Source organism: Chroicocephalus ridibundus, chromosome 24 (genome assembly GCF_963924245.1).
Source record: "Chroicocephalus ridibundus chromosome 24, bChrRid1.1, whole genome shotgun sequence".
Classification (NCBI taxonomy): domain Eukaryota; kingdom Metazoa; phylum Chordata; class Aves; order Charadriiformes; family Laridae; genus Chroicocephalus; species Chroicocephalus ridibundus.
Window position 1 is genome coordinate 2942047 of NC_086307.1, and position 25219 is coordinate 2967265.

At 47.9% G+C, this 25219-nt stretch overlaps 1 protein-coding gene and 1 long non-coding RNA gene across 6 annotated transcripts in view; one reads left to right on the forward strand and one right to left on the reverse strand.

Annotated features, from left to right (window-relative positions):
• Positions 1-13375, reverse strand: part of LIMA1 (LIM domain and actin binding 1) — a 27302-nt gene extending 13927 nt beyond the window's left edge. For both annotated transcript variants that reach the window (XM_063359117.1, XM_063359116.1), the window contains exons 1-4: positions 13260-13375; positions 9595-9730; positions 6921-6966; positions 4443-4871 (exon numbers count right to left, since the gene is read on the reverse strand). In XM_063359117.1, coding sequence (XP_063215187.1) covers positions 4443-4871; positions 6921-6966; positions 9595-9713 — 594 coding nt within the window. In that variant the 5' untranslated portion in view covers positions 9714-9730; positions 13260-13375. The remainder of the gene's footprint in view (positions 1-4442; positions 4872-6920; positions 6967-9594; positions 9731-13259) is intronic.
• Positions 13376-13433: 58 nt separating this feature from the next.
• LOC134526838 (uncharacterized) lies at positions 13434-23830 on the forward strand. 4 transcript variants are annotated; one of them, XR_010074036.1, is made up of 5 exons: positions 13445-13610; positions 18183-18391; positions 18570-18783; positions 21935-22133; positions 22430-23830. It is a non-coding gene; the product is annotated as an uncharacterized LOC134526838 (long non-coding RNA). The 4 variants fall into 4 exon arrangements; XR_010074038.1 differs by lacking the exon at positions 21935-22133 and having other exon boundaries at positions 13434-13537; XR_010074035.1 differs by lacking the exon at positions 21935-22133.
• Positions 23831-25219: the final 1389 nt, after the last annotated feature.

Below are 25219 nucleotides of genomic sequence, written 5' to 3' on the forward strand. Positions count from 1 at the left end.
CTTATTTGCTGGTCACCAAACTGAAGGAAATTCCAAAGTTTTATTTTAACAGAACTGCACTGTAAGATAATCACTGTGAAAAATCAGGCTGCTTTGGCATACAAAACAGCAACTTTACCAGAAAAGGAAAATGCATCTGGAAAACCACTTTTTCCATTAGCATGGGAAATATTTTCTGTTTCTGTGGTTTGAGACTTTGGTAACTTTTTTTACTGGAAAAGAGCTTAGCTATGACAAGTCTTTTCCTTCCATTGAGTGTTGATAGGTTCAGTTTGGGAGTGTCTGCACACTTGTAAGGACTTGCGGATTCCTCGTTCTGTGCACACTATCCGAACCTGATTCTTATTCAGCCTCTGTCCACTTTAATGTCACCTCGAAGTTCTTACAACTCAGAAATTTGTCATTCAGAGGGTTGAGCTTTTGACCCTTTTTCGCTTTCTAGTATACGAAGATCATTACAGGCAGAATACGCTTGAAGACAAGATCCTCTGAAGATGCAGAAAAGAAAACATGTTCATTAGCCTACTTGAAACCCCGACTACTGTATCACTGCCTTGGGTTTGGGTTTTTTGTGGGGTTGGTTGGTTTGGGGTGGGTTTTTTTTGGGGGGGTGGTGGTGGGTGGGTAATAACATGGCACCACACACATTTTCTTGCATGCAGCAGGAATGACAAAGCTACAAATGAAAAAAAACAAGTTTGCAGTACAGACAGCTGGGAAGTGTAACTGGCAGCAGAGCGCGTGAGGAAGTTGCCACCACTAGGAAACAAAGGTCTTAATTAAAGTAATTTAGATCCAGCATCTGGGATTCCATCCTCACTGAAAGAGACCATCAGCACTTTTCAGGAGAAAAAGACAGAAATCAAGATTGGAAACTTGTTCGGGTTGCCTCTTCTGATTCTCCTTTATTTCAGAATCTTATTTCAATTTATTTTCACTGTAGCCTTTCTCCAGTAACATCATGCTCAATTGCCCTCGTGTTGAGAAGACAAAGAATTCTCAGCTATCACTGAAATTAATTATTAAACAAATTAAACCTCTAAATAAGAGTTGGCAAAGGGCCAGCGTGTTGTCAAACAGCTATGACAAGTCAGCGCCCACCCCCAGGAATTCTGCATCAGGGTCCAACACCTCAACTAGTTGCGCACACAAAATCAGGGTTTTCTTCCAAGTAACCAAAACCCTCCCTATTTTTACCAGCAGCGAAGGATTCAATATTAATCAGAAACAGACTCTTCTGCTTGACTCACTCGGACCTTCGCGAAGGCTGGTGAGCTCTGAAATAAGAGCAAAGAGCTTCCCCCCGCCTCGTACCACCTCCCTGAGGAATCCACTGCAGCGGGAAAAGTTCAGTTATCAGCGGCAGCCATCTCACGGCCAGTTAAACCAGATGCAGTTAATGAGTGCTCCAACTGTCAACTGAGTTACCTCCCCAGTCCTGCCAGCTCCTCTCCTGTCCTCTTTGCCACCTCAGACATCTGCAGGCATTACAGTTTCACCCGAAGGACCCTTCTGTAGATAATTTGTAAAACACAATTCAAAAAATCCAAACCACCTAAATACAAAAGCTTTAGTCAGAGTTCAGAGATATTACTGTACACGTCTTACTATTAAAGTCTACAAATATAAAGTCAATGTTGTGTAGATTTTATAGCAACAGTTTTATATTGCGGGAAAAAGCAGCAGAGTAATAAGACAAAAAAAAGTTTAACAAAGGGAAAATGAGGGACTTCCCTCATCACAATCAATAGACTGACCAACCACGAGCAATTAGGGTGATTACAGCTCATGGAAAATAACACCTTTGGCATGAAGGGATCCCAGCTCCCAACCTTATGCTTGTGCCACTCAGTTCCCTTTACAGTCCTGGCTGGGCCACCACTCCCACGCCACAGCTTCTGCCACTTGCCAAAAAGAGAAAATATTCATCGTGTCTGGAAAGCCCCAAGGTTCTAAGACAAAAGAGGCGAGTGCAGAGGTACCACAAACAGAGTTAACAGCCTTTCGCCTGGGGCACAAAGAGTTCTCGGGCAAAAGACCAAGTAAAAGTTACACCTATTCCATTATCTACCAACTGTGTCAAATGTGACCCTGCACCTAAGGTTAGCTGCACAAGACTAAGTTTTTGCCTTAAAGGAAAAACACAAACTAACTTGGAGACAACTTTTTAAGAAGTATTACAGATCTGCTTGCTCCTTCTTTCCTTCTGATCTTCCTTGTGTGTGCTTTCGCTATCACTTCCAGGAAGAATTCTTTGAAACCGATAAGAGACCTGATGTTCAGCCTTTGCTTAGTGCTGAACCAATCCAGACCGACACGCCTGCCTCAAATGTGGTTACAGCATTTTTTCTCCATGAAGATGCAATAAAAAAAGATGTGCCTTGTATCTACATTGCGGAAGACAGAGCAAGATCTGAATGAACAAATGAATGAAGTAGGAAGTTTTGCTTATAACCCTGAAAATGAGAATAGGTTTGTTTAGAGCGGGTGACTGAGTCAGGAAGTCCAGGCTCTAATCTGGATTCTTGCCACAGGCTTGCCCAGCAGCCAGGCAAGTCATTTCATCTTTACTGCCATGAAGCTACAGCCATGTTGCTACTGCATTTATTCAGATGTTTCGTCCGCAAAGCTCTAACAGCACTTATACCTTAATAATCAAGTAAATACCAAGGAAAATTGCCATCCCTCAGCTGATTTTATGGTTGGACTCGATGATCTTAAAGGTCTTTTCCAACCTAAATGATTCTATGAAGCCTTGCTGGCACTTAAACCAGGGGTTTATCAAAGGACAGAGTTCAAGAAAAGCACAAATGGAAGAGGCCATTGCAGAGCTTGCTGTTAGACAAACTTACACCGTTGCTGCAGTTACTTCTACCTTAGTGAAAGAGATCTGTGTCCCCACAGCCCCAACTATCACCACTGTATGTGACTGCACATCGTCCTCCAGTCCTCAGATAAATTCCCAGAACCAGAAAACTTACAAGAGTGCTTTCCAATTGCAAAGACACCCCCTCCCCCCTACACTTAACCTTTAGAGTACTTTGTGCCTTTTCCCTTCTAAATTAAAGAGTAACCAGATGAAGTTGGAATAGGAACATAATTTGAACTTAACCTGAATAATTTCATACCTATTGGATGGTATTTACTGCGTTCTGTCGGTTTTCAACAATATTTTAATTACTAAGCTTGACAGAAATATCAGTTACAGATTCAGTCAGCTCCGAAACAATTTATTCCCCGGGCTAAGATAAAGTTGCTTGAAGCCCATCTGCAAAACGGTACTTTCCTGTGGAATCCCGGCTGATGAGTCCTGCAGCAGAGGAGGAGATCCCCCGCCACAGCCGCCCTCCCACCGGCAGCTCTCTCACAACGACAAAGACTGCAAAAATCTCAGCTGTGAACTTCCTGCACACAGACCCAAAACTCACTTTAACACAGAGGTGCTCCTCTGAAACCCCTAATGGTCGCACATTTAAACAACTTTTGCGCAGAAGTTGTTTGTTCTACTTAATACTGCAAGAAAACCACCCGCAGTAAAACAAAGCCAGAAATATAGGAAACTATGAGAAAACTGGAAAATCCACCAGCATCAAGGCCTCAGGACTATGTTGCAAGTCACCAGCATATGCAACTCATTTTCTAGTTAAGCAATTCTCCCCCGGGACACAGAGTCTGCAGTCCACATGCAGGATCAGATTTCATGAGCAGTTGTAGGAAAAATGCAAGCCCTGTGCATTAGCAAGTCAAAACTAGCGAAGGCAGGAGCTTGTCTGGCTATCTCTGCTTATTTTATTTTTTTTTCCGATAAGAAACATTTGTTAAGATACAAAGATGAGAGAACAGCAAGGAAAAGATGGGAGTATTTCACAGTACGTATATTTTTCTCTCTATATATATATATCTGCATTTGTGTGACTCACATAGTGGTATGTATATAAAAGAAACCAAACTCTTAACTCTGGGCAGTACTTCCATCTCAACTGCAACCGCCCCAGATTGTTGAGCTCACTTCAAACAGTTATTTTATATATATATATATTAAAAAAATATATATATTTTTAGGTTTTATTTTTTTTTTCCTCTTTTTACACAATTCACGTTTACATAACTCATCTTAATCTTCAGATATAAGCAATCCCAACTGGCTTAGAAAAAAAATTCCATGCTTATTTTACTCTCTTAAATTGTACCCCTTTCACAAGCAAATTCACTTTTCATCTCCAGTGAGCAATCACAAACAGCCACAACTCCAAGCACTCTGCACACATTTGTATAGATCAAATAAGTTATTAACACCAGCTACGTTATGTTTCAACTAAAACAACGAATACAATTATTTGCAGAGTCAATAGTTCGAGCCACTCCCTCCAGGGACTTTTCCTGATGCCCAAAAGGCAGCAGAGTTTTAGTTTCCCTTCGGCTGGGAGGGGACGGATCCTTACCTTGGGCTGAGCCGCTTCACCCTTCTCAAACATCATCTTGAGCTTGTTCAGCGGAACGCTGTATTTCTCAATTTTCCCCGAAGACTCTGTGTTTTCGCTGGCTTCGGGCTTTTCTGCTTCTCTGGACTCCCTCAGACAGTTTTCCATGTTCCCAGTTTCAGGCGAGTGGCTTCTAGCCTTCCTGCTGTCACCAGTGGGATGCCGCAGCTGGCCAGCGGTGGCCGAAGTGGCCCGCGCCTCCTCGTCCGCAGCAGGAGCGGTGCTGGTGCCGGCTCCCAGCCCAGGGCTGGCCACCCTCTGCCCAGCCTCAGCACCACCGCTCCGCAGCGCGTCCTTCCCAGGCTCCCTTCCCAGCGCCGGATTCTCCCACTTCTTCTTTAGTACGCTCAGATTCCCCCTTTTAAAATGAGGGGGAAGATTTTCTGCGTTCTACAAAGAATGAGAAGTTAATTCCAGTTATACGCCTGATGAAGCATTAAAGCACTTCCTTTCTACGCGAAAGGAAGTTAAAGGCTCAGTACTGATCTCCGCTCTCTTTTTCAGACAGCTGTGAATAGTTACAACTGTGCCACATGGAGAAAGCATCCAGGATAGGAAAGGAAGGAGGGGGGAGAAGAGAAAAGTCAGGAGCTGAAGCAGGAAGTGAGCAAACAGGATGGCCTTATAAGGAAAAAGGGAGCCAAGCTCTTAATGAGTTAAATGACACACAAAAGGCTTGAATCCACACGTGAAGGAAAGGGGACCAAAAATCACACTACCGGTGTCTCTAGTCCTAGAAGCAGCAAACTACAGCAAAAGCAGCCACAGGAGAGGCGGGTGGGGTGCCAAACGCTGCAATGTCTTCCAGCTGGTTCAGAAGACAACAATTAGCAGGCCTTCCAAAAAGCTACAGATTATCTTTCAGAAACCACTACTTTTTTGGAGTTGTGTATTCCTACTATCAGTCCACAGTAGCGGTTTAGTTACAAGAGATCTGTCCTCAGTATTTTATACCACGCAGCGTAAGGCTCAAGCTAAGCACTGACAACAAATGTCTTTTTGCTCCCATTTATAAATACCAGATCATTTGCTGGAATTTTCCTGCTATTTCACTCAACACGCGGAAGGCTCTGGACAGGATGCACGCACACGGGTCACAAGCGCTGCCTTACCACTGTGAGTTAGATGGCAATACATGGAGCAGTGGTACGCCTCGTATTTTCTACGTATTTTCTATTTTCTACGTATTTTTCGTAGTGCTTTTCAGACTAGTTTTTACTAGTAGTTATCTCTCCCAAGAGTAAAAGACCAGCCCATGTTTGATTCATTCAAATCTATCATTGCATTTTTGCTGCCTCTCCCTTGTGGAGAGCACTACGTATCAAACTCATTGCAAGTAGAACAGGTCTGCGAGGCTTACAGGAATTAAACAGGATTAGCAGCTATATTAGGATTTAAGTCTCTCACCCTATTACTCTTCTGGTCACATTTTGAACACTGCTTTGCAAATTAACTTGAATCCAACCAGACTTCAAAAAAAGATCAGCTCGCTTGCTGACTGCGTTGAAAAGAAAGTACTAAAGTTATAAGGCAAATGTTGTAATGTACTGAAAACTGCGCAGCAGGTTTCCGCAGAATCACCCTTGGACATGAGTCCCTGCGTACTTCACAACGCAAGTCATTCTTGCTGGGGACGTGCCTGTTCCCTGATCGCACAAGCAATGAAGAAAATTTAAGACTGGAGAGTAATTTTTAGAATGCTTATTTTATCACACCTGTACCGCCAACAGAAAAAGAATGACTCCCCAGGAGATCAAAGCAGCATGTCCTAACAGACTTACCTACATGTCCTGAAAATATTGCTGGTCTTTTAAAATAAGACTTAAACTGAGGATCTGCTTACAGAAAGACATGCAACCTCAGTGCCTGGTATTTCAGCCAGGGTCCCCTGACCCCAGAATGGCACGACGTAGTTCACAGGAGGGAACACAAGGCTGTAACAGAGCCAAAAGGGAAGGCTCTGCCTCCTCCAGGGGCATTTTGAACCCTGGAAGCCACTTCAGAGAAAATCTCCCTTAATGGATTCTACAGCTATCAAAGACATACCCGTTAGATGTCAGAGAGGCTGGCAGCTTCTTTCGAGCAGACTTTTAAATTTCATTAAGAAAGGAAGAGGTACCACACAACTGCCTACAGCTAAGAACAAAGAGAAGGATATTCACGTGTTGTGGTTAACTCATTTTGCCTTTTGCTTAGGAGTGAATTGGTGATTCAACATATAGCTCTGGGCAAGAGACTTAATTTTCTTTCCTTTCATTCTCACTGGGAAAGGGTAGGGGCAATGAGTCAAAAGCAAACACTGTGTCTGAGCCGGGTTTTCTGTGGGACGCACAGCAGCAACTCTGAGATTCCAAAAATCAACTATCACAGAAACATTGCATGTAGGTGATCTGTTCTGATTGCCGGCTGTTGCTTATTGCCTAGGAAACAAATACTTACACTTCTTTTTTTCTCAGCAGTGGCTTCTTCAGCTGCTTTCTGGTACCTTTAAGAAAAAGGAAAGAGAGAGAAAAAAAACCCAAGCAGTTTTTATACAGAATACTGAACGCTCTGGAAGACAGCTGAGATTTTTTCCCCACCAAGGATTCTATGCACTTTCCAGACCCATCAAATAAAACCAAAAGCTGGAAAAACAGTAGAAAACAGTCCCAGAACAATGCAAAGTGACAGAAACATTTTAAGCCATTCAGTGTACAATAAGAGCATACATTAATATTTTTCATTACCTAAGCACTCTGATTCTCAAATATATACAGTTTACCTTGGAATAGCTGTATTGTTTCCGCCACCCAGCTGTCTGCTGTGCCCCCTTGCAGGAATAACTCGGCTATTTATACAGCAGCTGCTGAACCGTAACAAATTACAGCTTGGCATACGCAGAAAATCTACATAAGTGCCAGTTTATTTTACTATGCTGGGCTGTAAACTGCACCAATTCAGCAGTTGCTTCACGAGCAGCTGAACCATCCCAGCAGTGGAAACAGTAATCACAGCCCTCTGAAGATAAGCCACCCTGGATCATGAATCAAAGTCCTTTAAGAAGCTCGAGGAAACTCCCAGCAATCTGCACACCGCTGGGCATGAGAACAGCCGCAGCGCGCAGCCCGCGCTGATCGCACACTGCACCAGGTGATGGCACTTTGCTTCTCAAATGCACAAATTGGTCAGAAGTGACAAATGTGGCCATTTGTAAGTCGAGTTCTGCTTTTCAAAGAGAAGAAATGTCACCCAACGGCTGCTTGTGCAAGTGACGTTTCTGCCATTCTTATCCGTGGAATTCTACCTTTGATACAACTGTGAAGGTGCTACAGGCGCTACATGAGACACCAATGTAATACTCATCAGCTTCAGACTTTAAATAATTGCTGGTATCAAACTAATCACCAGTGTATATCATGGGCTCAGTTCCTTCTAAGAAAAAAATCTTACATGCAGATACCTGCTCTACTACTCGTTTTTTCTTTATAACAATTGATTTTTTTCCTGCTGCGAGGGGTGCGCTCCTATGTAGATTTCCCCGCTTGCTAAACTAGAGAGTAGACAAATTGCACCCTTAGTTATTTCTGCTCTACAAGCTGCATTTACTGTACTGACTGAAAGCTGCTAAAGGAGTGTATTTTTAATCAATGCAAACATATTAACCTGTGTCTCTGTACTATAAAGGTTCCAAAATTTGAATGAGAAAAGTAAGTTTATGGAGGGAGGGAGATCAACGCTGGAAGCAGCACCAAAGAGAGACACGGGGATGAAAGGCAAGTACCACGCTGGGAAACACGCAAGGACTGAAGAGTCCCAGGCAACACTCGCTCCGTACGTCAGCCCACCACAGCGCGCTCTTCAAGTCTCTGCTCTTGCAATTTGCATGTCTCTGACCTGACAAAACTGACAATCTAACACTATATGGAATGAAAAAAACATTTTCACATACAAATATTTAGGTAACGGCAATTCAGAAACACTGTGTGTCTCAGTGTTGGCAAAGCCAGTAAGCAGGACTGTGTTTTTCCAAGGAACTGACACTGCTTATGTCAAGGGACCCTACTTGATTAAGGAACAGCAGTTCGGATTACTCCCAGTAAGCCCTTTTCAAAGGATTATCAACATTTAGCAAGATGACCAGGTTCTGTAATCAAGCTTCAATGAGTAATAAATTACCTTAACAAGAGCGGTCAAAGCGAGCAGCTCCTCCCTAGGACAGAGTACTTAAAGAGTAACTTCAAGAGCTGCGTTTGTGTCGAGTGCAGATTGCAATTATCCTTCCCCAACAGACTCCATAAAGTTTCTCCCACACTCAAGACCGAAATACTTCAGAACCTTGCTGCACTATTAATGCAATAACCTGGGAGACTTGGGTGCCCAAATCCCATTGAAAATCCAAGCTGTAGTCTATGTATTTCTTTATGGAAATAAAAGCTTTTCCAGAAAACACGTACAGGCTACCACCACTCAGCTTTCTCAGTGTATAAAACATTCCTTTATGATTTGACTGTAACCCATCATCCATCTCTCGGAGAAGAGGGAAGGGTAATACTCCTTTTCTACCCAAGTTTGGTGAGACATCTGGAAGGGGAGATGGATGAAGAACACAGCTACTGTGAAATTCTCTGACGGAACTCTTCCTAGAGGGTTACATCTATCACCCGCAGGTGACAGAACTACCATTTCTAACTGGTCTCCAATTAACCGATAAAGCATTACTGCTAGTTTTTACAGCACCACGCAGGAAATGCCACGTTAACAGAGACACCTATGTAGTTTGTGCTTAAGCAGTTAAAGACTGCTTCTGATGAAGTAAAACCCTAATGGCAATAGCTGCCTACACTCCAATACTCTGCCCTCAAAAACAAATTGCGATTTGTAGTTTGACAGAAAACGTTCCACTTTTATTTTCTGACACCAGAAAGAAGATATTATAATTCTGACTGCTGAGACAATATAATGGCAGCAACTAGCAAAATGTTTGCCCAGCACATATTAAACCAGAAACTTCAATGCCTACAGAGCTGTATTACTTTTAAGAAGCAAAGCAACTGCCAGTGAAGCACTCGTTGTGCAAGGTACCAGCTGCCAGCCCTCACGCGCAGCTTGTGCTCAGCAGTCTCACGGCACTTACTTGGAGAACCTCTCCACAAGAGCTGATGACTTATTCTTGTTGACTAGAGAAAGCTCTTTTGCGGTGATTTTCAGAGACTGTGAAGTCCATTGTCTTCTATTAAACGGGGAAGGCTCCATCTTATCACCACAAATACCTGCTCAGGAAGAAAGCACAGCGTCAGGCAATATGAATTACGTGAGCAGAGAAGTTGTTTCACAAAGTGATCCGGCACTAAGTCACCATTCAGGTGCTCCCAGCGTACGAGTGCCACTAAGTGCTGATCATTCAGGACTTTGTCCATCAACTGACTTAACAAAAAAAGGCATCAGATTAAAATTATAATTTCCTCTGCAGATGCTATTGAGATGGTGCCCTTGATAAAACACTAGCCACAATGAAAGGGGTGCGAGATAAGCCCTGCGCCAGAACAGCAGTGAGACGCAAGCTGTGATTGAGGAGGATGCGAGCACGAAGCTCTGCGTTTCCTATACACAGGCGGGCTCTGGGAAGCCCTAATGTGCCCTCTCTTGTTCTGGTTTCTAAACCAAATGTGCTGGCATTTATGTAAGAAGGCTTGAGTTATGAAACCTAAGAGGATGTAATTCCTATGCAAACATTTTTCATTCACTCTCGCAGTGTTCATTCTTAACGCAGCAGCCGCTTCCTCTGTGAGCTGAAACAAGTCGTCTGTTCGCGGTGGCAGCTGTAAACCTCATGTTGCAATAGCTATCACTTATCTAAAGGAATAGTTTTAACTACCCTGTCCTGCTGTAAACGGGAAGAGATTTTGTACAGCTTTTCACCACAGAAGCCAACGAGACTACATCAGATATTTTTTTTTTACATACATAGTTTTCTTTTGTGGAGGAGGAAAGGAGGGGAGATTAATTTAAAGAGTTCTCTGATAAGACAAAAATAAAGCTTGTAGGGCAACGCCTTTCCTTTTTTCCTCTTTTCTTTTATCCCTGGTCTCATGTCACACAATGCCTGCAGCAAGTGCACTAACCGATCCTGCAGTGCTAACATCAGGCAGGCTGATCTCTTGCTCACATTTTCCACCAGTTTCTCTATCTGATTTGCACCAGTAGGACACAGAACTCTAGAAGCCCCAGTACAGGTCTGCCTGACCACTAGTCACACTGGAAAGGAAGCACCTTAAGACAACTTGATAGAAACAGTCAATCCACTGTAGGAAAGACCACGTTCTAGAATCCTCATAGGCATAAAATGCTCAAAACCGGCAAAGACTCAGGATTCTGTAACGCCTCAGTCCAGAAGAATTCGGCTGCAGCAAGCGGGGGCTCCATGGTGTTGTGAATCCCGGCAGTTTCCAGTGCGGGAAGGGGAGCGCTGGGTCTGCAAGGTGCCCAGCGGGTGCTGGGACCACAGGAGCCTCTGTGGTGCTGGGACCAGCAGCACTTCTGTGGTGCTGGGACCACAAGAGCCTCTGCGGTGCTGGGACCAGAGGCACGTCTGCGGTGCTGGGACCACAGGAGCCTCTGCGGTGCTGGGACCACAGGAGCCTCTGTGGTGCTGCACCCTGCTGCTGCGCAGGGAGACAACAGGCGCTGCCTCGGCGGATGGAGTCAGGCAGAATGGGACTTTCTCTACCATTCCCTAATTCACCTGATGTCATGGAGAGAATGACACACCATGTCAGCACATGTTTCTTCAAGATAGTGATTTAGATGCTGCATTGAGACGTACAGGTTGAACTATTGTGGCAAACAAGAAAAGTTACGCGATTTTCGCTGTGATGTTGAAACACCCTGAAACTACTTATCAACATTACATTTCCAGTTGCAGCTTTCTGCACCTTCAGACTCACGTCTCCCACTTAAGACACCTCTGAAACGCACCTGGTGCCCCTTCCAACTGGCAAGAGAAACCCAGACTGCAGAGTTACCGTCTGAAATTCATGCTTTCTTGAAAACATTCTGCATCACCAAATTACCCTCTTCAGTTCACCTGCAAACTTTGGACTGGACAAAGAGAAGGATGCTCCCCATCCGGCTGGCTTAAAACAGTTACGGACCTTTGCCAACTGCACCAATGATCATCCCCAAAGACAAAGGATCTAATTAGGATATGAGAGGAGTGCTCAATTTTCTCCCTTTTAAAAAAACATATTGCACATGCAAATAAATATGCATTTCTGTGATTACAGAATGTAGTCCCTAGTGTTGCTGCCCAGTAGCAAACATTTAGCATATAGATTTAATAAAGCCAAAGAATATATATGCAGAGATTATAGACAGAATTTACTCCTGAAGGATGTAAGTCCATGCTAAAAAAGAATTCTGAATCAGCCATGTAATGCTACAGTCTAAACTTCTGTTTCCTGATTAATCTTGTGCCAAAAGGAGATCACCTGAAGCCCGGCTTTGCAGTTTAAATGGCCTCTCAGAGAGCAGCGAAAGCGCGGCGGGGCATTCATCAGGGCCTCCCCTGGCAGAGCTGACGGGCTCCCATTGGCACGCACCTTCCACGGAAGGACAGCTTCACTAAAATACTGAGAAAACAAAATCTAGCTCAATTGTGCAGAAAATAAGCCGGGTTTTGATGCCCAAGCATTCCATCGCTGCTCGCAGCGCTCACTGTTTGTGGATACGTTTCCTCCCCTGTTGTGTTTTTGTTCCCTTTCCATTTTCTCCATTAAAGCCTCAGGTACATTAGGACAATTAGGCCCGGTTTGGCAAAAATCTCTTTATAAAGGCAGTAGCTACTGCTCAGACCTTCAAATGGAAAGTCAGGAAGCGCATCTGGAATGTCAGTCGCCAGAAAAGACAGAAACCAGAACTCTAAGATGCCCTGAGACTTGTGCTCCCACATTTTTAACGCCATTCCACATTCTCAGCACTTCCCCACACGCTCATAGTTTCATTGTGTTCAAGTATCTGCGGACTTTTTTTTTGGCTGCTCCTTCTGAATCATTTATTCCAAGTCACTTCAGGAAATAGTCCTTTATTGTACACATAAAGATTTAAAGGAGATCGCGAGCATTGTGCATCTGGCGACAGAGGCAGGTTGGGGCGCAGAGGGGACAGGGAAGGCGGAGTGGGGCGAGAGGGGAGGGGGGAGCTGCCATTTGGCCACTCGTGCACCAAATCTGCCACAAATAATTAGAACAGGGAGGATGAAAACCCACTTCTGGGATGGTCCTGAAAGAGAAACTCCTGCTTCCCGCCTGCCCCAAAGCAGAACGGGTTGATTTGGTGCCGACGGCCGGAGCGCCGCAGGAGGGGACATCACCCCGGTAGCCAGGAGCAGCTCGGACACCGGGGCCGGGCGGCGGCGGGGCCCTCAGGCTCTCCGAACCCCCCCGCAGCCCCGAAAACCCCCTTTTTTCTCCCCACACCACCCTGCGCGGTGCCGGACGGGGCCGATCCCGGCTGTCACGGCCCCACGCGTGACCGGGGCACCGCTCCCCCCCAGCCCCCCGGGGTCCCGGTGCACGACGCGGCCAGCCCCGGGCCCTGCGAGCCGGCAAATCCCCGCGGGACACCGGGCACGGGAGAGGGAGCAGCGCTCCGGCCCGCCTCCGGGGCGGGTAACGGTCAGCGGGCACCGCCACATCCCCGCCACGGCGGCCCAGCGCCGCCGGGTCCCGGCCCCCCCGCCCCGGCCGCGCTGACAGGGCGCGCGCCCCGCGCTCCCCCCTCCCCCGCCCCCGCCCCACGCACCTGCGGCGGCCGGGAGGCGGGTCCCGCGCGCGCACCTGTCGCAGCTGAGGCGGTGAATGCACCTCCGCGCGGCGGCGGCGCCGGGCAGCCGCGGCGGCCCCGCCCCTCGACACGCCCCCCGCCCCTCGACACGCCCCCTCACGGGGGGCTTCCCCGGCGCATGCGCACTGCGCCCCTCCCCCGAGGACGCGGGGGCTTCCCTGCGCGCGCGCTTCCCGCCCTCTGCCTGCTGGCGCTGAGGGCGGTGGGCGCTGCTCGATGGCCGCCTCCGCTGTGAGGTAAACGGGGGCTTTCGGCCCTTCCCGGCCCCCTTTCTGGGCAGTTCCCCTCGCAGGGGTGTCCTGGCAGTCGGTATGTACAGCCCCGAGTGCCGCAAGGGTGTATTTGTCTCTGGGCTCAACGTGCCCTGGCGATGTGCACTGGCAGCCCAGAAACCACCTGCAGCCTGGGCCGCGTCCCCAGCAGCGTGGGCAGCAGGGTGAGGGGGGGAGGAATTCTGTGCCTCTGCTCTGGGGAGACGACCCCCTTGCAGTGCTGCCTCCAGCTCTGGGGCCACTAGAAGGCCACCACAGCAGAAGGCCATGGAGCTGTTGGAGCAGGGCCAGAGGAGGCCACATAGGTGCTGCGAGGGTTGGAGCCCCTCTACTGTGAGGACAGGCTGAGAGAGCTGGGGAGGTTCAGCCTGGAGAAGAGAAGGCTCCAGGGAGACCTTCCAGTCCCTAAAGGGACTCCAGGAAAGCTGGGGAGGGACTTTGGAGCAGGGAGTGTAATGATGGGACACAGGGTAACGGCCTCAAACTGGAACAGGGGAGATTTAGATTGGATATCAGGAAGAAGTTCTCTCCTGTGAGGGTGGTGAGCCCCTGGCCCAGGTTGCCCAGAGAAGCTGTGGCTGCCCCATCCCTGGAGGGGTTCAAGGCCAGGTTGGCTGGGGCTTGGAGCAACCTGGGCTGGTGGGAGGTGTCCCTGCCCAGGGCAGGGGGTGGCACTGGGTGGCCTTTAAGGCCCCTTCCAACCCAAACCATTCTGTGACTCTATGAAACAGGGGCTTTCTGCCCTTCTGGGTCACTCACTGCACAAGGGTGTCCTGGCAGTCGGTCTGTACAGCTTTGAGCACCACAAGGGTAGATTTGGGCTCTGGGGGCCCACGGGCTCGTCCCAACTCTGTTAAGGTTGGAACAAAGGGCCTCGAAGCCACAGCTTCTGGCTTCCAGAAGTGACCCTGTGCTCCATGATTCACTGGTGTCTGGATGGCGCGAGGTTGTAGGAAGGGCTGTGTGATGAAAGGAATGAGCGCCTGGGCTTGGTGTTGGGGGTCCCCCGCAGACTTGGTTTGTTTGAAAACAAGAAAGAGGGTTTTCAGCAGCCAAACTAGATAACCTGCATTCCTGAGATACTCGAAAGTTTGTGTATCTTCATTAGCATGACACGAGTTCGCTCTCCAGATAGTACAGCGGCTCCTCAGGATGTTTATCTGAACAATGTACTTTCAGGAATAGCTTTAGCTGTTTGTTTCTTTTTCTTTCCACATTATTCTTCATAATGTGTAAAGTACTGAATTCCTGAGTTAAAAAAAAAAATGATTGGATGTAGTCAGTGCCATAGCTCAGCCCCCCCACTGCTACTGTTAATCAGGCCAAGAGTTTAACGTGGCCTTTGTCATGCCCACAGCTCACATCTACTTTGAGCTCTCCCAAATTCCCAGCCGCCTTGTTCTGTGCTTGCAGAGCGGCTCGTGAGCCTCCACCAGATCCCTGAACCATTAAGACAGGAAGTGACTAGTTAAAATTAATATGCTGGTATTACTTTTATGTCAATCTTGGCAATTTACTCATTCCAGTAAAAAGCCTGAATTATGGCCCAGAAAATACATACAATTTGTAAATTACAGGCTTCATAGCTTTAACAAACGGCACAGCAGTCTGTGCACTGGAGGGTTGTATGTCCAGGTGGAGCAGATGTGACATTGTTATTAGAGCATGTCAGATAAACTTATATGTGCTGTTATTAAATGCATGACTTGTACAGGAAATTGCATGTTTATCTAGGTTATGTGAGCAGGACACTTCAAGCTTGATTCAGCTGCCGAAGCAGAGGTATCTGCTGCCACTTTGGGCACCCTTGGCTGTCTGAGACACCAGCACAGACCACTACAGGCTTTGCACCCCTCTGGACTGACTTCCCCTCTTCTTCTGGTGATGGGAACACTACAGGGCATCACAAATGACACCAGACGCCAGTGTTTGGGCAGCTTTAGCAAGCCATTCCCGCTTTACCCATATGCAGCCTCATCCATAGAAATGCAGTAGTGTTTTGTTTTGACTAACAGAAAATAATTTTATTTCAATAGATTTAAAGATTTTTCAAAGTGAGAAATTGTCATCCTTCTCTATGAATATATACTTAGAAAAAGTGATCATTTTGAGAGATACATATATATGATGGAGTAATTATCTGGAAATTTAGGAGTATGAAATATACTGCAGTAGTGCCTGTAAGATTAGTTATCCAAGTATCAAAGATAAAGTGATGCATCTCACTACTTGCTTATGTTACAGCAGCTCACAGATTGCCAATGAAAATCAGTGAGCAATAATAACATAGGGAAAAAAATAATAATCAAACTAGATAGTGTAACGCCTCTGTGCTGATGCCACACGTGCCGCTTCCTCTCCCCAGCAGGCTCTGGCGGTGCTGGCCTCAGGATTGCTCCATGTGGCCAAGGGATCTGCCTGTGGGATTAGTGTCTAAATGAGGCCACGCTGTAATGTGAGGCACTGCACACAACTGTAAGGATGGGCGGAGAGGCAGATGAGAGTAGCAGTTAGAAGATACCACGTTGCCTTAATTAATTGTGTGTAAGGTTTTGGGGATTGAATTTAGAACGTTAATAACATCCTCCTGTCTCAGACCAACGACACTGCCAGCCCAGTAGCCTGTCTCCAGTGGTGGCTACAGGAGATGCTGTTTGGGCAAGCATGTGAGCCAGGGTTCTTGCTGCTGTCTGTTTCCCTCTCTAGCATCCCGACAGCAGTAGAGATGTTAAAGGGTGCATCTTTGCCCTTTTAGCAGCTATTTATTCACTTGTTGCTTGTGAATTTATGTAACCCTTTTAAACTTGTTGATATTGTCTTCTGTGAGGTTCCAGACTTGTGTCAAAAAATACTTTTCTTCTGTTTTAAACTAATCTTGTACTTTCAAAGTGTGCCTCCTTGTTCTTCTATAGCAGGATTCTGTGAATATTAAGTCTGTGTTCAAACCACCTTTGTGACTTTGTAAACCTCAATAAGATCCTTCTCAGCCATCTTCTCTCTTAATTGAAGAGTCCCAGCCTTTTTGATTGCTCCTTATGAAGGCAGCTCATCCCTCCCCTCCTCTGGACCCTCTGTAACTCCATCACCTTCCCTAGCAGTTGAGACCAGAACTGCACTCCAGATGTGAGTACACCGAGGATTTCTAGAACAGCAGATGAAGGCTTTGTCCTCACCCAGGTTTCTTGCCTGAGAGCAGCCAATGTTCAGCTGGCTTTTTTGGCTGCCATTGCACCCTGAGCCAGTGGCTGCAGAGAGCTATCAATGACAATGCTGCTTTCCTGAGTTGCAGCTGACAGCTCTGAGCCCGGCATTGATTTTAAATGTGTTTTCTGGTGGTTTGGTAAGAGGTTGTGAGTTGCAGGTATAAAAGGTGACAAGTCAATGAGATACCAACAGCCTGTTCCGGGAAAACAATCTCAGGTGTAATTATTAACACATTTATGGTGCTTGTTTCTTTCAAGGCATGGCATCTTTCCTACTGTTAGAGCAGCAGAAAGCAGCTCTGCTAGTAGATTTATACCAGAGAGGAGAACTCCAAGAAGTATCTTCTGTCTTCTCAATCTTCCCTTTTTGATATTTCATCCAAGTGTCTTGCTTTTGGCGTAGCAGCGCGTCCTGAGGGAGTCTGCGCTCTCTGCCTGATTCTCTGAGTGTTGGGGCTGCCCAGCTTCCTACAGAAGAGGCCAGTGCCAGCAGACAGGGTAAGGCAGCTGCTGGAGAAACGCTCAGTGCTATGGACAGTGGTCAGGCACCCACATGGCGCTGCTTTTTTTTTTTTTTTTGAGATCTCCACCCAACCAGTGAACTTCATGTGACCCTTCCCAACAGCACCACTGGTTTGTTTAATCAGTGATTAAACTGGAATTTTACTTCCAAACATACTCTGTCAGTCTTTACATGCCCTTTTTGTTTTTTAATAAAGCCAAGGCAATAGAAAAATGCAACAATCATTAAAGTGCTGTTGCATAACTTTACTAAGGAGGCATCACACATCTGTATTAGATGTAGTGACTTTGGGGCTTAAGAGCAGAAGCTTTAAGCCCTACGGAAAGCTGCTATTCCAGAAAGCGAGAAGGTACAGCCTAGTATCTCTTAAACCTGTTACTGTGCAAGTGCCCTTGCCAGCTCCTGTAGCCCTTTCTGAGCTCTCGTTCAGGCAGACAGTTCAGGACTCCAGGATTGCTTCTTCCAACACCACATGTGTCACCTTGACCAAGAAAAACAAACCTTAATTCTGGGAGTGAAGTACAATTAAAAAAAAACGTGTGGTGGTATCCTACAAGGTCAGTGCAGGTTTTTTCCATGTTGTGTTCCTTTTAAAAAATAGTTCTTGTTTTCTAACCATCAGTGAGTGCAGAGTTGCATACCCCATAATGATTCCCTGAGCTCTCTCCTGGGTGGGAATAGCTAACTTTGTGCAATTATAGTTGGGCTTGCTTTGCCCCTGCATCTTTGTATTCATTAGCATTTTTTTTTTGCCAGCAGTTTGAACGCCCAAGTTCTTGGTGTCGTGAGATCCTTCTCTGGGTCTTTCACTCAGTTTGGATATCCTGAATAATTTTATATCATCAGTCAACTTTGACACTTCATTGTTTACCTCTTTTTCCAGCTCATTGACTATACTGTACAATTCAGGTCTCAGCACAGATGCATGCGTTATTGTAGCACGGCATGTTGGAGGCTTATAAAGCAAAAGCTGCTGTTACTTCATGGTGAAAGAATGACAACCTCCCTCCAGTACAGCACCACTTCCTAGCGGCACCAGCAGGACAGCCTGATCTCTCCCTCTGCGTGTTGCAAGCACCTTTTTGTCTGCAGGTAACTTTAACCACGCAGTTGCTTACTGTGAGCTCTTTCATTCTCAGACAGTCAGAGTTGCTGCTTTTTCTTGAATTACAGAATTCATTCTCACTCTGCCCTCTCGGGGACTGAGAAAGATATTGGATCTACCTGATGAACACAGTTATGGATTTCTTCTCTTTTGTACACATTTCAGGTTATTGCAAAGGCAGCAAATAGAAGGGATGAATCGATTCCCTGCAGGATGTATGTTCTCTGTGGGACAAAGCCAGAACTGCTCAATAGTTCTTGTAGAGCCCTTTCCTGGCAGCTCCTGGCTGTCCTTGGCATCAGCACTTGGAGCTCTAGCCTTTGGAGCACGTAAACCTGGGTTCCCACCCGAGAGGCTCCACAAAGCGGTCCTCTAACAAGTGAGTATTTCATAGCTGCTAATCTAGTCATTTGTTTTTGGATTTTCCTAATTAGCACTCATTAGGTGACTCCTGCATTAATAGAAGTTCAGGAAGCACCATCCTCACTTTGCAATGGGTGAAGCGAGGAACAGGAATCTGAAATGGCTGTTGCGTAACCAGTACCAGAGCTGGGATTGAAGTCTAGGGTCCGAGCCCTGCCTTTTAGCTATTAATGTGCTCTTTCTTACCGAGACAGTCAGGTACAGATGTAAATGTTCCTGGGAAGGAGAATGAGAGATGGAGAAAGAGAGGAAGCAAAAAGGCAGAGTGGCAGGCGGCTCTGCAGTGCTCCTTTGGAGATGATTGATAACAATATTTCCCAAACAACTAATGAGCTTTTCCTTATTTCTGGTGTCAATCTGTGTTTCTGAGTTGGTGTTCTCAGCGAAGTGCAGGGCTGGGGAGATGAACTGGTGAATGCCATTATTTTTTTCCATCTCTTTGCTGGAGCTTATCAGATGTCGTGAGGCCCTTTGGACTTAATTGCCTTTTGAAAGGCACAGCTACTGACCTGACCACTGAGGTACTGTCACCAGCACAGCTCCTGGCAAAGCAAAACGTTTCCTGCCAGAAGCCGATGAATCTCAGATGCCTTTTGCTAAATAGGGGACTTTTGGTGGAGTTAAACATTAACATCCTTCAAAGCTCCTGACTGTTCAAGGTTCAGGAGGGAAGCCGTGCTGAGTCAGCCTGGCAGCTGTATTTCCTGCTCCAGCTCTCTCCTCCTTCTGCATGATTCACTTGCTCCTCCTCTGCCAGGAAGTCTGAGTCCAGGATGGAACAATAAGGAGGAGGCAGAGGGATACTTCAGCTATCTCACACCACGTCCTTGGAGATCAGCTCCCGATCACTGGATACCCTGGTGGGTTTCCTGGCTGGCCTACAACTAATCTTGGTGCAGCAAGAAGGGAAACTTGTGGCTACCAAAAGACACCTCTGAGCTGCAGAATTCCCTTCAGCTGTTAGCAACGCCACACTCGTGCCACGCAGCAGGGCCGTGCTCCTTCCAGGCAGTGCTGGGCAATGGGCTGTGAATTCATAGGGCAGCTTATTCTTGCCTGGCTGTTCCCTGCGTGGATTGCTTTTATATGGGCACTTTAAATAAAAAGGTAAATCCTTTTAGCTGTGGCAGTTTCAAGAGAGTGGCCCAGTAGCAGGGAAGGAGGGTAGGCAGATGAGAAGAGCTGTTTTATTTAATATTATTGCCACAGTATATACACTCCAGCACTGCCAAGTCTTTGGGCGTAGCCGGAGTCTGACATGGGAAACTGATTGTTCAGTGCTGTTGCCTGGCTGCCTCTTGGAGCTGGAGCTCTGTGCTGTTTGCCTTGTGCTGAGGAGTGTTGGAATAAGACCCAGCGATTGCTGCTCATCGGCTCCGGGGCTGCCCGAGGCACCTATCCCACGCTGATGGGACTTAGTTTTGCCTGGAAAGCAAATCATTTACTTCAGCATGGATGAAAGTTTGTGAAAATGCAACTGCACAATCTCTGCTGAGCTCAGACCTAGAAACGCAGCCAAGAGTCTCGCTGGCTTTGGATAAAACTTTGCTGTGGTTACAGGCATCGTGGGATCATGTGATGGTGCAGCTGATCTTTCCAACATCCAGCATTCATGCTTTAGGCCTCTTCTGCTGCACAATAACACATTTGGAGTTCCAAACGTTGTCTCCTTGCTAGGATTGTCATTTATTGATACCAGAATTATCGGTCAAGAGTTGTTGAGGCAACTCCTCTGCCTTTGCTTATGTTCCTGACTCTCCCAGGCTTCTTCCCAGCGTGCCAGCCCCTCCACAGAGCCTTCGGCATCCTCTGCTAAGGGATTTCTAAATAGACACAGCTTCTCCCTCCAGCACAAAGGCACTGTCTTTCCTACCCAGGACAGCGTGCCACACCTATCTATTCCTCAAGTGCTTGGGTTCTCAGTCCAGTGAACTAAGGAGGGAATCGGGTCAGAGCTGGAGCCTGAGCCCCTTTGAGACATGTTGACAGAGAAATGGATGCCTTGAAACAACTTGAAAAGAGCTCTGGGGAGGGAGAAGAGCAGGAAAGTGTTAGTTGTGAGCTGCCACCGTCTCCCAAGATCTCTTCTCCCGCGAAGAGCATGGCCCTGGCTCTTCTGTGACCCCTTTCTTCCTGCAGGATAATGCAGGGTAATGGCAGGCAGGGAGTCAGCTGCTCTGCCACGGGGTTAGTCCTCCAGATAGATGAAAGGAAAGTGGTTTGGTGGCCAAATGAATGTCATGGCTTTATAGAAGAATTAAAGCCAGATGTTTCCAGCAGGCCTGCTGAGACCAGCCTTGTCTGACAGTTACCAAGCCACTGAGGAGGCCCAGCCAGTGTCTGCAGAGCTCAGTGCTGGGAACACCCTGTGATCCCAAAGGCTCCACCGCAGTTGCTGGAGGCACCCTGGCTGTCTGGAAGGACGACACGCAAGAGCTGAGGCAGAGATAGTGCTGCCAGCTCAATCTTTATTCAGTGTTTAAAAATGTTTATTCCTCGCTGCTAATGGTGATGGTAGCAAAGGTATTTAGACCAAATTTGGTACCTTTGCACAAAATACTGGGGCCAAAAGGTGGTCTAGCTGTGCTGGCATCAGCTCTAACTTCAGCTGGGGGCTTGCAAGCACAGGGCAGCGTATTCATGTTTAACGGAGTCCAGAACATCATCCCCATCTCAGGGACTGACCTCAGACCCCTCGGACAGGCTGACATTCAGTCTAACAGACCGGGAAAGCTTCTCCCATGGAGGGACTTCATCAGAACCAGGGAGAATGCATTTTATTCTTTCATCGCACATGTGGTGTTTTGTATTCAGCTGTGACTGAAGCTAATGATCATTCCAGTGAGGGCAGAACAGAGGTAAAATGCTAGGAAAAGGGAAACTGAATCCTTGCCTCGGCACAATCAAGGAGAGAGCAGCGTTGCCCTCTTTGCTAGGGAGTAACCAAAACCTCAGGACTGCTGGGTGTGTGGTTCCAGCTCACACCCAGCAGTAATTAATCTTTTTGCCAGCACAGCTGCTCCAGGCTTCTGACTACAATAGGTATTGCTCTTTTGCATTCACCAGTCTGCCTGCTGGTTATAACATTCAACTTCTGGCCTCTTAAGGACAAATTCCTGATGCTGTGCCCTCAGCGCTACCTCGAGGTGGAGTTTCCTCTTGCGAAACCAGCGGGTGCTGAAAATGTCCTGCTGGCTCGGATGACTGGGAAAGGCTTTGCTCACTGGTTTAGATGTATGTGTCACGGTGCTCATCTTCTGTCTGTCCCATCCCGACTCCTTGGATTCTACTGCTGTAGAGCAGCAGGTGAGGTGCCCTTGAGATCCAGTTTGCCACTGTGTCACTGTCTTCTGCTGCAGAATAAATGATAAACACGGAAGGTGCACCCGAAGCAAGCAAAAGTAAATAGAGCAGAGGGAAGTGAGGTGGCAGGAAATCCCAGTTTTTACTGGCACCTGCTCATATCGGGTAATTTGACCTATAAGAAAAAAATAAATCCCTCTGTAGTCCAATTCCACAGAGCTGGGCAAAGGACTGCCATAAAAAAGGGAGCTTTCTGCCATGCCCTTCATTTGTTCTCACTATGTGACATCTCATTTCAGTGTGTGCATCAGTTCCTCCTGCTCAGTAACATCCCGGACAGAGGGCACACTTGTTTCTGCTGTCATTCCAAAACCAACTGTGGAGAGAAGGCCTTTGGGAGCAGAGTGGGAGCCAGAAGCAGGCTCCCTGGCAGCGCTGGACGGAGCTCAAGGGAAGCTGTTTCCCTCACCACCCTCCTGTGAGTTAACAGTCGATGGTGACTAACAGGAAAGAAACTTCACCATAGTGTAAACACCAAAATGTTTGTATTTGCCTTCCCGGTGGGTATGAACGTTATCTGATTGTAGCGTGTTCTGTTTCTTGAATTGTGTCGCTTCTGCATCGCTCCTGTAGACAGAGAATTATTGTTACAAAGCATGAATTATTGTCTAGCTCTATAGACTGCGCCTGGTTTTCCACCCCCTCTGCACTTAAAGCTGAGGAGGCTGTAAGTGTGTCAGGACTCCGCCAACGCGGGAAGCGTCTTGACCGACATCCGTGGCACTGGCCGCTCTCCCAGCTGGGCATTTCAGTTAAATGGGGGGACCTTGTGGGAGTCAGGCAGAACCAGCTTCAGGAAAATAATCTAATCTGAGCATTAGCGATAATTTACATCCTGTCGAGGCCTGGCTCCAGAATCCTGAGCTCCTGTAGGGGACCCGGGTATTTAGCAGGTTGGAACATGAGGCTCAGAACTGTTTTGTGCTGCGGTTTCTCTATTGCTTTGATATCTCCCTTTAAAGAGATGGGCACACTAAAAATTAATGAGCAGATTCGGAGATAAAGAGGTCTGTAAAACAGGGATAACACTTAACTGCTTCATGGGGGGCATAAGGATTAATGAGTTAATGTTCACAAAGTGCTTTGAAGATGAAAAGTGCTAAGTCTGATTGCATCTGGTGGGTGAAGCAGATGAGAATGAAGAAGAGGTTCTCCATTCCATACTGTAACTACCGGGAACGAGGCCTTGCTAAATGTCATGATAAATAACGATCTGAGGACGCTTTGCTCTCGTGCTGTCCCTGGCGATTTGTAGTCGGGCAGCCCCTGGCAGAAGATCGGTTTCCAGAACAGATCCCATAGTCTGTAAATAGTCACGTCTCATTTATTCTGCTCGAAGTTACTTATTTGGTTTCTGTGACTTTCGTTTGCTTTTCTTTCATTCATGTGTGTCCCGGAGATGCTGGGCAGTGAAGCGCCCACAGCACCTGCCAGCTGGACCGTCACTTTGCAGTACGGCTTGTGTTCCCATTGCTAATCTCGTTAGTGGACACCGATTATTTCTCTGACCCCAGGGTGCCCAGCAGGGCGAGCGACAGGGACCCATGGCAAAATCCGTGGGCTGAAAACTCTGTCCTCTACCCCCACCGAACCCACTGCGGAATGTATTAATTCTTTAATAGAATAAGTCTTGATTGAAATCCCCCAAACAACCCTGGTTCTGTGCTGTTATAACTTTTGTGGGTATTTCTCTGTCGCTCTAAAGCTAAATGGTTTCCACGGGGGTTTTTTCCTTGCAGGAATCCCCACCGTGGGTCTGTGTGATGCCAGCAGCTGAGGCGCATGTGATTCTGGTGGTGGGGCCCTGCGGGCAGTGGGGTCTGGCCCTTTCTCTTGCCATAGGATACCCCGATCTCTGCTGTGTCGCTGCTGCGTCGTGGACACGGAACGTGCGATGCGCAGAATCAGCCAATCTGCCCCCCTAGGAGGGGATTCTGCCCCTCTGCTCTCCTCGGGGGAGAACTCAGCACAGGAGAGGCACGGAGCTGTTGGAGTGAGGCCAGAGCAGGCCCCGGAGATGCTGGGAGGGCTGGAGCCCCTCTGCTGTGGGGACGGGCTGGGAGAGCTGGGGGGGTTCAGCCTGGAGAAGAGAAGGCTCTGGGGAGACCTTCCAGCCCCTTCCAGTCCCTCAAGGGGCTCCAGGAAAGCTGGGGAGGGACTCTGGAGCAGGGAGGGGAGCCATGGGACGAGGGGGAAGGGTTTTACACTGAAAGAGGGAGATTTAGGTGAGATCTGAGGAAGAAATTCTTGGCTGTGAGGGCGGTGAGCCCCTGGCCCAGGTTGCCCAGAGAAGCTGTGGCTGCCCCATCCCTGGAGGGGTTCAAGGCCAGGTTGGCCGGGGCTTGGAGCAACCTGGGCTGGTGGGAGGTGTCCCTGCCCAGGGCAGGGGGCGGCACTGGGTGAGCTTTAAGGTCCCTTCCCTCCCAAACCATTCCGTGAGCCTCCATTCTGTGATTCCCGTGGGCTCAGCCGTGACCCGCCCGCGGCGCTGAGCTGATGGGGTGCCCTGGCCGTGCAGAGCCCCTGCGCCGGGTGGCTGCCCCCTCTCTCCCGGCGCTGTCTGGCGGAAATCCTGCGGCCCGCGACGCTTTTCATGTTTTTCCACGTTTTTTACGGCTCCTCAGGAAGCCCCGACCCCGGCCGTGGCCGCTGTCGCGGAGCTCCGGGCGGGCCGGCAGTGCCCCCTGCGGGCGGGCCGGGGCAGCGCCCAAAAGAGGGAAAATCGGGAAAAACCCGACGGAAAAATGTGGAAACACCAGCGGGGCCTGGGCTTGCTGGTGGGAGAAAAAAGCATTTCGGGTTCTTTCATTTCAAAAAAAAGCAAAATGAACCCAAACCCGTAGAAATTTATACCCCCCCCGCGTTCCGGCCGTGCGGGGCAGCCCTCTCTCGCCGCCAGGGGGCGCCCGCTCCCCCCGCGCGCGGCGCTGCGGCCGCCGGGCCCCACCCCCCCCGCCCCGCGAAGGGAATGGGCCGTCCCGGCGCCGCCCGTGCCCCGGAAGCGCTCGGGGTGCCCCGGAAGAGGCTGC